Source organism: Pyxicephalus adspersus, chromosome 6, assembly GCF_032062135.1.
Source record: "Pyxicephalus adspersus chromosome 6, UCB_Pads_2.0, whole genome shotgun sequence".
Classification (NCBI taxonomy): Eukaryota; Metazoa; Chordata; class Amphibia; order Anura; family Pyxicephalidae; genus Pyxicephalus; species Pyxicephalus adspersus.
In genome coordinates, this window is record NC_092863.1 from 89,769,431 (window position 1) to 89,783,698 (window position 14,268).

General features: G+C 39.1%; 1 protein-coding gene across 5 annotated transcripts in view; it reads right to left on the reverse strand.

Moving 5' to 3' along the window:
• Positions 1-8,180: 8,180 nt before the first annotated feature.
• Positions 8,181-14,268, reverse strand: part of PDZD2 (PDZ domain containing 2) — a 211,405-nt gene continuing 205,317 nt past the window's right edge. For 4 of the 5 annotated variants that reach the window (XM_072416553.1, XM_072416552.1, XM_072416557.1 and 1 more), the window contains one exon: positions 8,181-12,913. In XM_072416553.1, coding sequence (XP_072272654.1) covers positions 12,747-12,913 — 167 coding nt within the window. In that variant the 3' untranslated portion in view covers positions 8,181-12,746. The remainder of the gene's footprint in view (positions 12,914-14,268) is intronic. The other variant, XM_072416555.1, reaches the window with a different exon arrangement.

Here is a 14,268-nt window from a genome sequence, read left to right on the forward strand (position 1 = left end):
GTTAGATGTAGACAATCAGGTGTGTCAAGTATTATGTGAGAAATACATTCATCTAGACAACATACTCATTTTTAATTATTTGGTAAAATGACACGAATATCTTCATCTTCTTGTAGCTGAACTCTGGCTAAACTCATTTATACCCTTGTATGGGATTCCCATCCTCAGTGCGAGGTTTCACATGCTTGTTTTAATACTTAGTGATTCTGCATTAAAGGTTTATGTTCAATCAATTCCTATAGTTGGTGTGACAACTGTACTTAGGTTGTATTCCTACTTTGGCCTCCTTTTACTTGGATCACCTAATGGAAAACTCTGGCACCTGTGCCAACACCCATTGCACAGGAATGGCCATTGATGTCATTATTAGGAAGTCAGACTAAGTCAAAGGTCCCTGAAATTTTGTTTGAGGGGTTACTATACCTGATGGTCTATGGGAAAATTGCCACTAAGGTAAGAAAGCCTTCTTGATTTTGGTGGCCATTTTCTTGTAGACAATTATAAGGGCACCTTTTCTGTGCCAATTATTTAAAAGGTTATTAGGGACTTTCCAAGGCATTTGGTGTAACAATTTATGGAGCTGGCATTCTAAAATACTAGCTTGTTACCTCAATAGGTGTCAGGGCAGCACCGATAATATGCCAAAAATTTAAAAAAAATAAATTAATGTAAAAAAAGTTAAATGCCTGGTTGACAAAATATTGTTTAGCAGACACCAGAGCAAGTGGAGAAAGAAGCTGAAGAGGGCTGGGGGAAACCAGCAGCACCAATATACCACAAACATGACACAGGACCAGTTCACCAAAACTTATAATGCAGAGTAAAACCACCTGATACCCTGGCCATGATTTATTAAAGCTCTCCAAGTCTGGAGAGAATACACTTTCGTCAGTGAAGCTGGGTGATCCAGCAAACCAGGAATGAATCTGGTCCAGGATTCAAAACATTTGCTAGCCAATAGCAAATGACTTTGAAAAAGTGATCACCCAGCTCCACTGATGAAAGTGTATTCTCTCCAGCTTTGGAGAGCTTTAATAAATCAGGCCCTCTGTGAGATCGCTGCTAGGTCAGCACACCTGCTGTGCCCAGGGGTTCCCACACTCCTTGGTGGAATTTTCTTTTTATTTTAAATTATGAACAATGTAACAGAAGAAGATTGGAGCCCACAGAGGGAAACAGGAACAGAATTGGGAGATATAACAGAGAAATATTGCTATTTTGATATATGATACAAAGACATAGTCAGAGGCTAACGCTGTCTGCTATGCTCCAGCTAATATTCATATTTAATTTTAACTGGTAAAATATAAAAAGTAAATATTCTGAATTTTACACCCCATATAAGATATGATCCAGACAGGGTTGAATTTGTAGACCCCTAAATACTCATTGACATCACGATTCAGGTGTCAGCTCCCCCGGGTGTCGTCCCTACTTTTTCCCCTAGCACAAACTTTAAGTGGTAACATTTAGGATGTTGTCACTCTGGATGGTCTGTGCACAGTTTCATTTTTAGGAATTAGCTGTGTACGCATATGCTTAGGGCAGTGCAGATACTGGGTGCAAATATGAGCGAAATCCCAAGATCATATAAACCAGGGGTGTCAAACTCAGGTGTGCAGATTTAGCCTGCACTGTAATTATATTTGGCAGACGAGAAAATATCAAATGTCTACTAGAGCTGCCCCGCCGGATCCCAGGATGCTTCGCTGGCATGCCAATCAGGACCCACAAGCACCCCCTTGACATTCATCAGCGACCTGCTACCAGTCACATCAGGCCACCCCTCACAAAAATGGCCAAACAAAATGGACATTGATAAACTAGCATCCAAGAAGAGATGCCAGGTGTGGACCAGTGTGCATCAGAGTAGATCAGAGTTTAGCAAACTGAACTTGAATTAAAGTTTTGTTTATGCTTTTTGTTTTTCTTTTGTTTATGCACTTTTCCTTGCTACTCGAAGGCTTGGACTTGAATGGTTGATTTTTCATTGAAGAAAACTAACTATTACACTTTGCTTGTTCCAGATTCAATTTAAGCAAAACTTAAGTTTGTTTCCATATGAAAAGCTTCATTGTTATATCTGATGAGACTTTTTGTAGATATTTTTTCAATAAATATCAAGGTTGGCCCCAGACTTTGTCCAAATTTTTCATTTTGGCCCACTGTGTATTTGAGTTTGACACGCCTGCTATAAACCCCTAAAAAACCCGGCTATGTAACCATTAGGTCACAAAATCACTACGCCAACCACTTGACATGTAAGCTATGACATTTGATTTGCTTGCATGGCTTCGAGCGGTAGCAAGCGGTTGCCTTTTTGCATTGGGGAGCAAAGTCCTGCAACCCTGGATTACGAAAGAGGAGATGATGGGGACTTCAGTATCCTCCACTCACTACAAATGTAAAAGGAAGGTGTTGGGGGGAAGGGGTCTCACTAAGAACACCAAAATCACCTACCTACAGGTTTGCATAGCAGTGCATATGACATACATTGGTGGGTGTGAATAGGCCCATAGAGTTTCCCTTTATACATACAATAATGTGAATATGTATAAATGTGAACCAACCTCATAGAAAATGGGATTACCACTCAGATTGCATTTTTGTACAGCACGACTCTAAAGGTGAATAAACCTTTCTATCAGATAATGTATGATGATTGCATGATGATTGCATTTCGGCCCTCTCTGTCAATTTTGTGTGTCAGAATTTCCACCACACATACGGAATTTCCATCTCTGATATCTGACTCTTGCACTGACAAGTTACTGCTGTTATCTGCCATCTGCAGACAAATTAACTATGTACAGGATGATATTTCACAACTTCTCCTTCCCTGCAAACCAGGAAACACGCCAGGCCTAAGCATAGTGTAATGACCTTACAGCACCGGAGTGTAAAGTGTTTATATATCAGGTCAGTGTTCCTCAACCACAGAAACCGAGGATTCCTCCAGAGATTGCTGGGAGTTCCTTGTACAATGAGCAATTTGTACCTCTCGGGTCATATACCACTGAAACCAATTATAGGGTGACATTCTTTCCACTGGCCAGCAACATAAGAGGAATTCTTCCAACTACCAATACAATAATATACTGTAAGCTGTGGATATAATATTCATAGAAAGAGTTCCCTAAGACCAGAAATTAATTCAAGGGTCCCCCATGTTAAAAAAGGTTGATAAAGGCCCTTGTTTGTACAGGATATCCCACCCTACAAAACATACACTGGTAGGGTAATTTGCTTATACATGTTTATTCCGGGCAGGGTACAGCATTAAGGTCCCATTTAGATCTATGTGGCATAATAACAACATACATTGGGGCTCCATTCATTTTGAATGTTTCATATCTGCTACAAAATACAATTTTGTTCTTGGATTTCATTTTAACCAATGTGACAAGGTGGAGTCCAAGGTTTATCCCAGAGACTGGCCATTTTCATAAGAATAAAGGTATGGCTCTAATGCCTCAAAAAAGCATGAGAAAGAAAGCAGCTGGTAATAGACAAAAATGTAATTTCACAATCTCTAACAATCGCAAAGTTTTTTTATATGTAACAAGGAAGTTTGGTCTAAGTGAGCTAGAAATGACGCTGACATTTTCTGGAAATGCGTAACGAAAAATGTCAACATCACATCATAACCCAGCTGCAGTCTCAGGGATTTTGAAGTCTATACAAGGGAGGCTTTACATTTTAATACCATGCAAAAAAAATTTTTCCTCGAAAAAAAGAATTTCTTTGAAAAAAATGCACGTGGGCGTCAAGCTTCGGTGGGGGTCTTGTATTAGCTCCCTCTACAACAGTGGAGGCATCAACTTGGAAAGCTTGGAAACATATGACCTAACCAGAGCTGGGCCAGAAAGAAAAGCTCGCTTCAAGGCATAAAAGACATCAGAGGGCCAGTACTTGGGGTCAGCATCCTTCTGGGTCAGATGGGTGCTTCTAGCATGGAGTAATTCCTGATGAATTGCCTGTAATAGTTAGTGAGCCCCAGGAAACACTGAATAGCCTTAAAGTGTACCTAAACTCAGATTTTTCACTTTACATAAAATGTAGACAACCCTTTTATTTAAAGCAAACATTTCTGTTGGTGTTTTTGTTGAGTACAACAAAAACAGCACTGCCCCCCTTAATTCTCGATTGCCTGATCAAAAATAAATGGGAGCGCAGAGCCTCCCGGGATACCTATGTCACGCATCCTGGGATGTTCTTGGCTGCTTCTTCTGTGTCATCTCGGGTATGCGCAGAAGGAGCCCTTTCATCAATAGGGAACAAATTACCAATCTTATTAATGCGTAGTGAGATCAACATGTTTTTTCCCAATCTACGTAACCTGATCTCATGCCTGCCCAGTGCCAGATCGGGTGACGCAGGAAAAAGAATGCGAAAGAAGAAGATAGAGGCGCCTGGCGCTCCCACTGCTGCGGGCCAAAGACGGATACTGTGACAGACAGACTGATCTGTGGGATTGAAGGGAAGTGCGATTTTTTTTTTTGGATGAGTTTAGGGTTTTCTTCCACTTTGAGGCCGCAGGGCAGTGGCCAGTTGGAAATGGCCATAACCTTCTCGGGATCCACGGAGAGACCACTTATAAAAATTTATATCATATAGAATAAAATTCAAGCAATGCTAACTGCTATAGTTCACGCAACAATAGTATTATAAAATAAGTACTGTATAGCAGTGGTCACCAACCTTTTGGAACTCACGGACCACTAATCTCACAGACTCTGGACCGCGCATGCACGGGGAGCCGTGTGTCACTGAAAGGGGAAGAAACTTCCCCCCAGAGTGACGTCATGATGCCAGAACCGGCCCACTCTCCCATACCAGATGTAAGACTGCGATGGGAGAGTGGCCAGGTTGTGTGCAGAGACACAAGCCACGCACCACCCTAAGCCTGCGATCAGTATGGAGGATACTGTCTGCGGCTCTGGCCAAATGGGGTCCTTCTCCTGACCCCACTGGGGGGGTGCACCGCCCAGAGTGGTGGCCCACCTGTTGGACCAGGGGTTCTTCCTGATAAATGTACAGCTTATCAAGGACATGCAGCATCTAGCATTCAAAAAAAAGTAAAAAAATCAAAAAGGCCCCCCAAAATAAAAATCTAGCCCAGTGTGTCTCAATCAGAGTTCTGTAGAATCATAAGGTTCCTTCAGAGGTTCCTAGGTGTTCATTGCGTAATACCAATGATCTTTTTGTAACGTGACATTCTTCCCACTGACCACCACACTAATATACAGTGAGCTGTGGATATAGCAAGGGTTCCCCGAATATCTGAAAGTTATTTCAAGAGTACCCATGTTAAAAGGTCAACATGGAAAGACCAGTCTAGCCCTTAAATCTTCACCTCTGGTTTCATAACTCACACAGTCAAGGATTTGCAATTCAAATGTTGTGGCATTGCTATGATTAACATTTTTAAAATGTTTACAGACATTGGATGGGTATTTTGTTTTGTTTAGTAACTGTGTCGATCAGAGATATAGAGATACAACCCACACTGTGACATGATGACATTTTTTGCAGGTATTATTGTTTGCATATTTCATCCTAGGCTCATTTCCACTGTATAAAGAACTAAGGTTTTGTTGTTCTATGACACCAAATAATTGGTGGTCATGTTTAAAAGAGATTTCTACTCTGGGTAGGATTAAGGAACATAAAGCATCTGATATATTAAAGCTCTCTAAGACTGGAGAAGATAAATAATCATGGCTGAACCTGGGTGATCCAGCAAACCTGGAATAGATCTAGTCCAGGACTGGAAACATTTGCCAACTAATAGTAAATTATTTCAGCGTTGCTGGAACTTAAATTAGGATCAAATATGTGTTTCTTGAGTATGAACATGGAAATAGCTTAAGTACATATTCAAAAGATCATATTTTTATAGATAATAGGAACAATCGGATCTTATTCAGTAGTGTAGTTACTTGACAATGTAGGAATACATTCCCCTTTTTTCCACATGGGGTTACAATCAAGCGAGGGTGTCAGGATATGCTTTGTTACCAGGTTCTGATTTAAACACCGTTGCTTTTGCTGGAACTTTTCAACATGGGGTAAGAGGGGCCAGAAAGTATGGGACCCAAAAAGTTCTGAGTTCAGTGTACCAGAAGAAAACACTGAGTCTTCTAGGTTTGAGCAGGGCTTCTCAACCAAAGTTTTGTGGAACCTTAAGGTTCCTGTACCTCTCAGGTTGGTTTAGCAGACATCAATGATCTTTTTTCCCTACACTGTCCAAAAACCCTTCCCAAAACTTAATCCATAACAAGGTGGTAATAGGCATTTGAGCACCTATTGCCAAATTAACGTACTAACTTCTTTGGAGAAGGCACATAAAGTGGTCTTCAAGTAGAAAACTAACCCCAGCCCAAATAGTAGAATATGTACCCTCTTCCCTTCCTATGGTTTTCAAGGTTGCCATGTGGATAACCTGATCAGCTCTGTTCTCATTCATGGAACTTGAGAAAAGATCCAGCTTAAGCTTTATTTACCAAAGAATAATAAATATATCTGTCATCCTTACCTATTCTGCTTCTTATATCTTCTAACTGTATCTGTACAATTTTACTGACATTGACAGCTCATTTCTTTGTTCCATAATGTTAATATGATATTAGAACAGGAAGCTCTAGACAGCAGAAAAACATGACTATGGTTGTAATCGTTCCTATTTCATATATATATATATATATATATATATATATATACACAATAAAATTTGAGTTTTTCTGCACTTCAATAACTGTTTGGAGTGCAGCAACTATTTCTTGTAATATTCTGACCTCTACTGGTACACTTCGAGTAATACAACTTCAGCATTTAAAGTGCAGCTGCCAATGGTTTATTAAAGAGCAATTAGGGTAAAAAAAACAAACAAAAAAAAAAAATCACAGACACATGTTCCTATATACAATGACAATGACAATGAAAATACATGACAAATATATTACATATTCTGCTTTAGAATAATTGCCTGATCTTGTTCCAGGTCTAAATACATTTTCAAAAATGTAATATTTTTTACTGGTTTTGTATGCTAAATGTTATTCAGGTGTTTCCAGACATTATTGTGCTGGTAATTACTGACTGAAAGGCTATGCTTTACGGTTGCAGCAACTTCCTGGCTCCGCAGGGGCTGGTCATAGCAGATGATGGGAAGTGGCAAACGCTGACTCCACCACATCACCTGTTTCATAAAGTGGTATTAACTCTTTGGCACTTGACTCTTTAGTGCTTGATCTCCATTGTAACCCAGCCTGGTATTTGTTCATTAATGTGCTTTGCAGATGCTGTCTGAGACCACTAATACCCTCCAACTTACCTCTGATCTGGCTTCATCCCACAACCCATTAGTTCACAGTGTGGCTTCCTGAATGAGCCCTGCTGTACCCGTAGTTGGAAGTTGGTGTCTCGTTGGCAAAAAATGTGCACATGATCCTGAACCTAGTGGAGTGGGGTTGTATAGTCTTTATTAACATGAGTTATTTTAAATAAAACTCTATAGAATAATAGTGGTCAACTGTCCTGTATGGGGGGCATCATGTGTGGCTCCGGACATCACCCATAATAATAATAATAAACAGTATTTATATAGCACCAACATATTATGCAGTGCTGTACAAATAAATAGGGGTTGCAAATGACAGACAGATACAGACAGTGACACAGGAGGAGGGGAGGACACTGTCAAGAAGAGCTTATAAGAGTTGGGAGAAGTAGCACACAATCCGAGTGGAGATATGAAATGGTAGGCAAGTGGTGAGGGTTTTAATAAACAGAAGAAGATGGGTAAGCAAGTTTTAAAAAATGGATATTGAGGGCTCTTAAATGAGCAGAAAGTTGGAGAAAGCCGAATAGGACAAGGAAGACTGTTCCAGGGAGTCGGGGCAGCTCTAGAAAGGTCTCGGAGCTGTGCGAGTGATGAGGTTATCAGTGAGGAAGTCAGTAGTAGGTCGTTGTAGGAGCGAAGAGAGCGGCTGGGGGAATATTTTTCTATTATGTCAGAAATGTAAGTGGGAGAAGAACTGTGGAGGGATGATCTGAGACTGCAGGCATGTTACTGAATGTCCAGAAAAGAAACGTCACTTTAGTTCATTAGGTGCCAATCTTGCTCAATGTCATCCCATGAATTTCCCCACTCAAAATATAAAGAAAAAAAAAGTCAGTAGTGTTTTAATTTTTATTTTTTGCAAAAACTACTAAAAACAAGATACAATATCTGATTTACATAGCTGAGGAAAAGCAGCAATAAAAATGTACAGTTTATTTTGTGTTATTTCACGCATTTGTGTCATGTACAAGGCATCTCTGACAATCATCATATAAACAAAATATACAATATAATACAAGAGTGATTATAGTAGATCCGATCACATAACATCTCTGTGTCTAGTGAGGAAATAGATTGTATTACATGTTACAAATGTTCCATAACGCAAGTCATCGTTTTGTTATTTTCTGTAAATAATAAATATACTAAACAGTGACATCAATATGACATAAAAAGTCTCTATTAGAAAGATCAATCATGGTGGCTGAAAAACTACACTTCTGATTGGCTGAAGGCCTCCGTCATGCGTCATAGCTTTTCTTTACATCTTTATTTGATAGTGGAATAGTGGAAAATAAACTGTGAAATTTTTCCTTTGCTTTGGTTGGTGGTTTGCTGGTAACAAAATTGGAATTTTTAGTATTTTATTACTAAGGGGTTTTGATAAAGCAGTGAATCTGATATTCGCTGAAACATTGCCTGGTGGAGAATCAATTAGTGCTATTGAAGCACATGGACCTGGAAGATTCCCCATCACAGAATGTTTACATGAATGTCAGGTTTGTGGATATACAAAAAGACCCCTAAATGTATCTTTTGATATCAAACATGACATTCCATATCTTTTCACATAGTTTTCTTCCAATAAGGCTGCTGATTTGTAGTACTCAGTAGAACAGGAATGGTTTTTACCAAAATGGGGCCCTGGGCAAATTTAGGGGCCGTAAATATGCAGCATTCCAGCTCTCTGCACCCATGTCATTCTGTCAATTGGGGCTTTGAGGAAGTGGGAGCATTGGACAATTGCTCAGTTTTCTCTTCCTTAAACTGGCCCCGCAGTAGAGTTTTATTTCTTCTTTACCTATATGCAATGGAAACCCACCTAGGAATTTATTGATAAGCACCACGCATAAATTATATTTTAGCTTTGCACCATTGCTGGTGTGTCAAATTCTTTTCTAGTTGCTCCGATGGTGAGAGTCCCTCATCAGAATTCCAAGTTCTATGTCAGCAGCCATTGCAAAGCCAAGTGATGATATCACAGCCCAGGTGGATGCAGAAATGGGAAGCGACACATATTTGTTATGGGTTTGATAAAGAGGTGCAAACTGATGTGGGAAATATATCCAAATGGAGCCCCCAGGAGATAAAAGAATCTGCCATGAGATTTAATCCACTGGCGCTCACCCAAAGCTAAAATCCCAGAGAAGTAATTCCAGGTTTATGGACCAGAATGGGAATTTTGTTTATTGTCCAACTTACCCTAGAATGGGTCAAGTCAGTGGGGAAATCAAGGTGCCATGATAACACAGTTGCCTTTAAATTAAACTGTACTCTATTCCATCAACATTATGGTGTCAGAAATACTGATTGCATCAAAGCTTTGCTGACCCAAACTTGCTTGTGATTGCATTAACAGGAATAATAATTAGGGGCCAATTAGGAAAACTAAACCTAAATTTTGATGCCATACAGGTACATCATGATTTGGTGGAAGGGAGGGACTGAAGTAATAATATTACAAACTGTGTGAGCAATTATTTATCACAACCAGTCATCCAAACCCAGGTAATGATTGGACAATTGCAGACATATAAAAAAAGACGATTTAGACTGTTCATAGACAACACATAATTATCACAGTGAGATTACTGATCATACATTACTGTACAAGTGTGAAATTTTAGGAGATGACTCATAAACCGGAAAATTTACAGATGATGGCTATGGATAAAAATACTTCTGACTCTGACCCCTTCATGTAAGGGGGTTCCTCCGCTGGCAGCTCCAGGATCCTGACTTTATCAGAGGCTGAATTTCTATATCTTCCTGCAGCAGGTGTGCCATTAAGTCTGGTCCTGTAGTCCCTTTGGTTAAATTACCAATTGCCTTGCTTGGAACATTTATTCTGCTCAGTGCCACCTCTATATGTACTGAAAACCAGTGAATCCCAGCACACACACACACCCTGGAATCCTTGACTTTATCTTCAACACAGAGGTCATCTATGCTTCTGCCTCTCTTTTCACAATTCCAAAAAGGTTCCTCTGGATAAATACCTGTGCTGGTCTAATACAGGGCTCCCAATCTTCAAGGGTCTCAATTTTCAAATGAATACTCATTTCTTGACTCTTTAAAAGACATTTGGACATTCAGTAAGGTGTGATTTATAAAGCGATTCTAAAAATGTGTGCAGATCCTGGACATTGGGGAATGAAGTTGGACAGTCCTGGTCTGCTATGTAATAAAGGGTCATAGCAGAGCTGAGGACTCTTTAGATAAAATTTTACAAGCCATGTTGGATAAATATACAGCTGGAAGTGACAGGTTCACTTTAAAGTGAACCTTTCCAAATGCTATAGAGCTGTCTCGGAAGTCACCACTTTGACTCAGAATCATATTCTATTTCCTAGCAATGACATCACTAGTAGTGAAGCTAAATAGATTCAGATTCATTATATGAAAATCCAATGAGACATCAACGGCCTTTGGGACAGCTATTATATTGCATTAGACTTCAAATTAGTCAATGCTCTACTTTTTTGCTCTCCTCTTGTAGAAACCTGTTCACCATTTCTATAATTCTTTACTTATTCACTAAACAGGCCTTTAGAAATGAAGAAAAGAGATATGTAATACCTGTAAAGTTGCGTTTGGAAGCTCCAATAACTTTAATAATGGCTGCTTTTAATGTAGTAGCGGTAAATGACCGCTGGCAATACATGTAAGGGTATGGCCTCTATATAAAAGTCTATTGTGGTCATAGACCTCCATGTATTGGCCCCTAGCAGCTACTTACTGCTACCACATAGGGCCACAAATGGCCCAGATCACCCTGATTATCATTGTAGTCCATGGCATTTGCCCCGGTCACTGGCATATGTTATCTGGCAATAATAAAGTGTCATTTAGGCTGATTGATACTTTAAAAAACATGGAAAACAGTGGAGCAAATGGGAAGTGGTGTTAATTAAAAAAGTGTTTTCCAGGCTGACTTGTGGTGTCTCAGACCCCACAAAGCCCTCGGCTCCAGTAAGGTTAATAAAACGAGGGCTTTAAATCTCAGAACTTCCTTAAATATGTCTAACACTCTTTAATATTCGCTCTGTACTAAAATATTTTTTGTAATGACAATTCAAACTTTGTTTTACTGTTAGGAAAATATTCTAGCATTTCACATCTACCAAAGACTTTTCCTTGTTATTTCTCTATAATACTGAAAATATCAGAAAGCTAACACTGGCAGTCTTAGGTAAGGCATAGAACAATGTGTAAAAGTGCAATCCAATCAGCAAACAGAATTCTATAACAAGTAGATTCTGATTGGTGGAGGATGATAATTACATTTACTCTGATTGGTTACTGATAACTAAACTGTACACATCACAGCTGCTATACCTGTCTGTAGGTGGAATCTGCCTGTTTATATGGTGTTGAGGTTAAAATTATAGATATGAGATCTGATTAAGTAAAATTTAATTCAGTTTGCCAGCTTTTAGTATATAATACTCAATCTGTTAGAACAAAGACCGTTTCTATACTTTTCTCTTTAAAATAAACCTATTTCATGTGATTCTAGATTAGTGCTTTATACAAAACATATATGGCTAATCATTTACAGGAAAAGGTGAAGAATTGGTAACAAATGTGCAAGTGATGCATTATGAATTACCTGCAGTATGACACACTGGACAGCAGGTGGCGCTACACACCCAAATATTTCATATACTGACTCTCATACAGGACTTTGGGGGGTATTTTAGGACAGGGGATATGTGAGTTCCATTTCTACTATTCACATAAAACTATAGCTACCTATTTTGCATAATTATCACAGCAAAACTCATTTTTTAACCGATTTTGCTTATTGATGAACAGGCAAAGGTAACTCAGTTTACAGTTCTGTTGCTTGTTATTTCCAATAGTGGGACTAACCATTAGCCAACCACAAATCAAGCCTTTTTAAAGATTTTCAATCCAGTTGCAAACTTCTGTTAATGACAGCCAAGTAGTCTCTTGAAACAGATGTAAATAATTTCTTAACATCTATCTGTATATCTCTAAATTTTGTTAGTTGGCTGATTCATTCACTATAGCCAACGGCAAATCAGTAACATATGGTGCCTTTAACAAGCTCCCAGGATGCATTTGATAAAATGATATCTTAGAATCTGACTACTTGATGCATTAAAGGTCCTTTTTAATGTCACCTACATAGTGACCCCATTTTTGATGGTTGGCACTGCATAGCAGCAAACGTAATGCAGGAGTAGATGTAGTTATATATAAAAACCACTGCTTCTCACTGCATCTGGTAACACATCCTGTTCTTCCATAGCATCACAGATGTGGTGGGAATTCATATCACAGACCTCAATAGCTCAAACCACCAATCTCCTCTATGGGTGGAACCAGAATAAGTTCTGCTGTTTGTGTGACCAGGAATACTGATGTCTGCTTCTCATACTGCAGTTCTGTGTTTTCTGATTAGTAACTGCACAGGTCCCTCTGGAACAGACTTGATGATGTTCCAGGCGTCGTAGTGCATGAGACCAGTCAGGGCTTTTCCACCGATTGAAATGATTTCATCCCCAGCTTCTATTCTTCCTGCCTGCTCAGCAGCGCCACCTGTGAACAAAATAGAGAGAAAATTCAGCCTTTCATAATTGATTAAGTTTATTAGTAAAGGTATCAGCTCTCGTTTCCTATTTACATTATTTAGAAAAGAAGTTAAGGGGTGTACGTCTTCTGTATTATGAGGCCATGAAAAAGTGGAGGTATTTCAAAGGCTAATCATCATCAGTATCTATTATTCTGTCATCCATCCATCAGCCATCGACAATCATCCATCCATCAATCCATATCAACCATCATCCATCAATCCATATCAACCATCATCCATCAATCCATATCAACCATCATCCATCCATCAATCCATATCAACCATCATCCATCCATCCATATCAACCATCATCCATCCATCAATCCATATCAACCATTATCCATCCACCAATCCAAATCAAATCAACCATTATCCATCCATCAATCTATAATAAACATCATCCATCTATTCATATCAACCATCACCCATCAATCCATATCAACCATCATCCATTCATCCATATCAGCATCATCCATATCAACCATCATCCATCCTCCAACTACATCCATTCTTCATTCACATTCATCCTCCATTCTCCATCCATAATCTATCCATTCATTCTCCATCAGTCTATCTACTTTCATCCTCTATCTACTTGTACCCATGCATTCATCCATCCATCAACTTTTAATTTGTTATCCATCCATCAATCCACATTGACCAAGCATTTGTTCTTGGGATACAGCTAAAGGGGGGAAAATGTATGCCTGCCTCTGGGTAATAACTCTTGTTATAACAAACCGCATAGGAAAACAAAGCCTTCTGCAACCCTAAAATCTAAAAGGAACCTAGTAATAAGAATTGCCGACTTGTTTTTGAAGGTGCAATATGTGGCACTTTCACCCTGCTGTCCTGCAGCCTTCTGGCTCTGTGCTTACAGTCTGCCAGTGAAAAGCTGCTCCAAGTCACCACCAGAGGGTGCTGTTTTGACAGGTAAATGAAAAGCCCCTTTACAGCAAAGCAGGGTGTAAAACCATCTCTAAAAATCTGAAGACCAGGCTGCTGGATACTGGATTTCCTGTAGTAGGAAAATGAACACATACTTTACAATTCCTTCTTTAAAAAAAATGCTTCTTAATCATAACAGAGATCTTTTTAAGCAGTGTAGTTAAATACATTTTATACATAATATTTTAATGTGGAATGATAATTTCACTCCTAATATTTAGTGATTTTAATCTCTCCTATTCCCTCCTAGGAATGTAATATTTAATTTCATTAGTTGCGGGGCAGCGTGTAGAAAATATTGTGTTACTAATTGCAGGCAAAGAGCGGTGTGATTTCATCTGGAATAACATCTCACTTTATGAGATGTTATTCC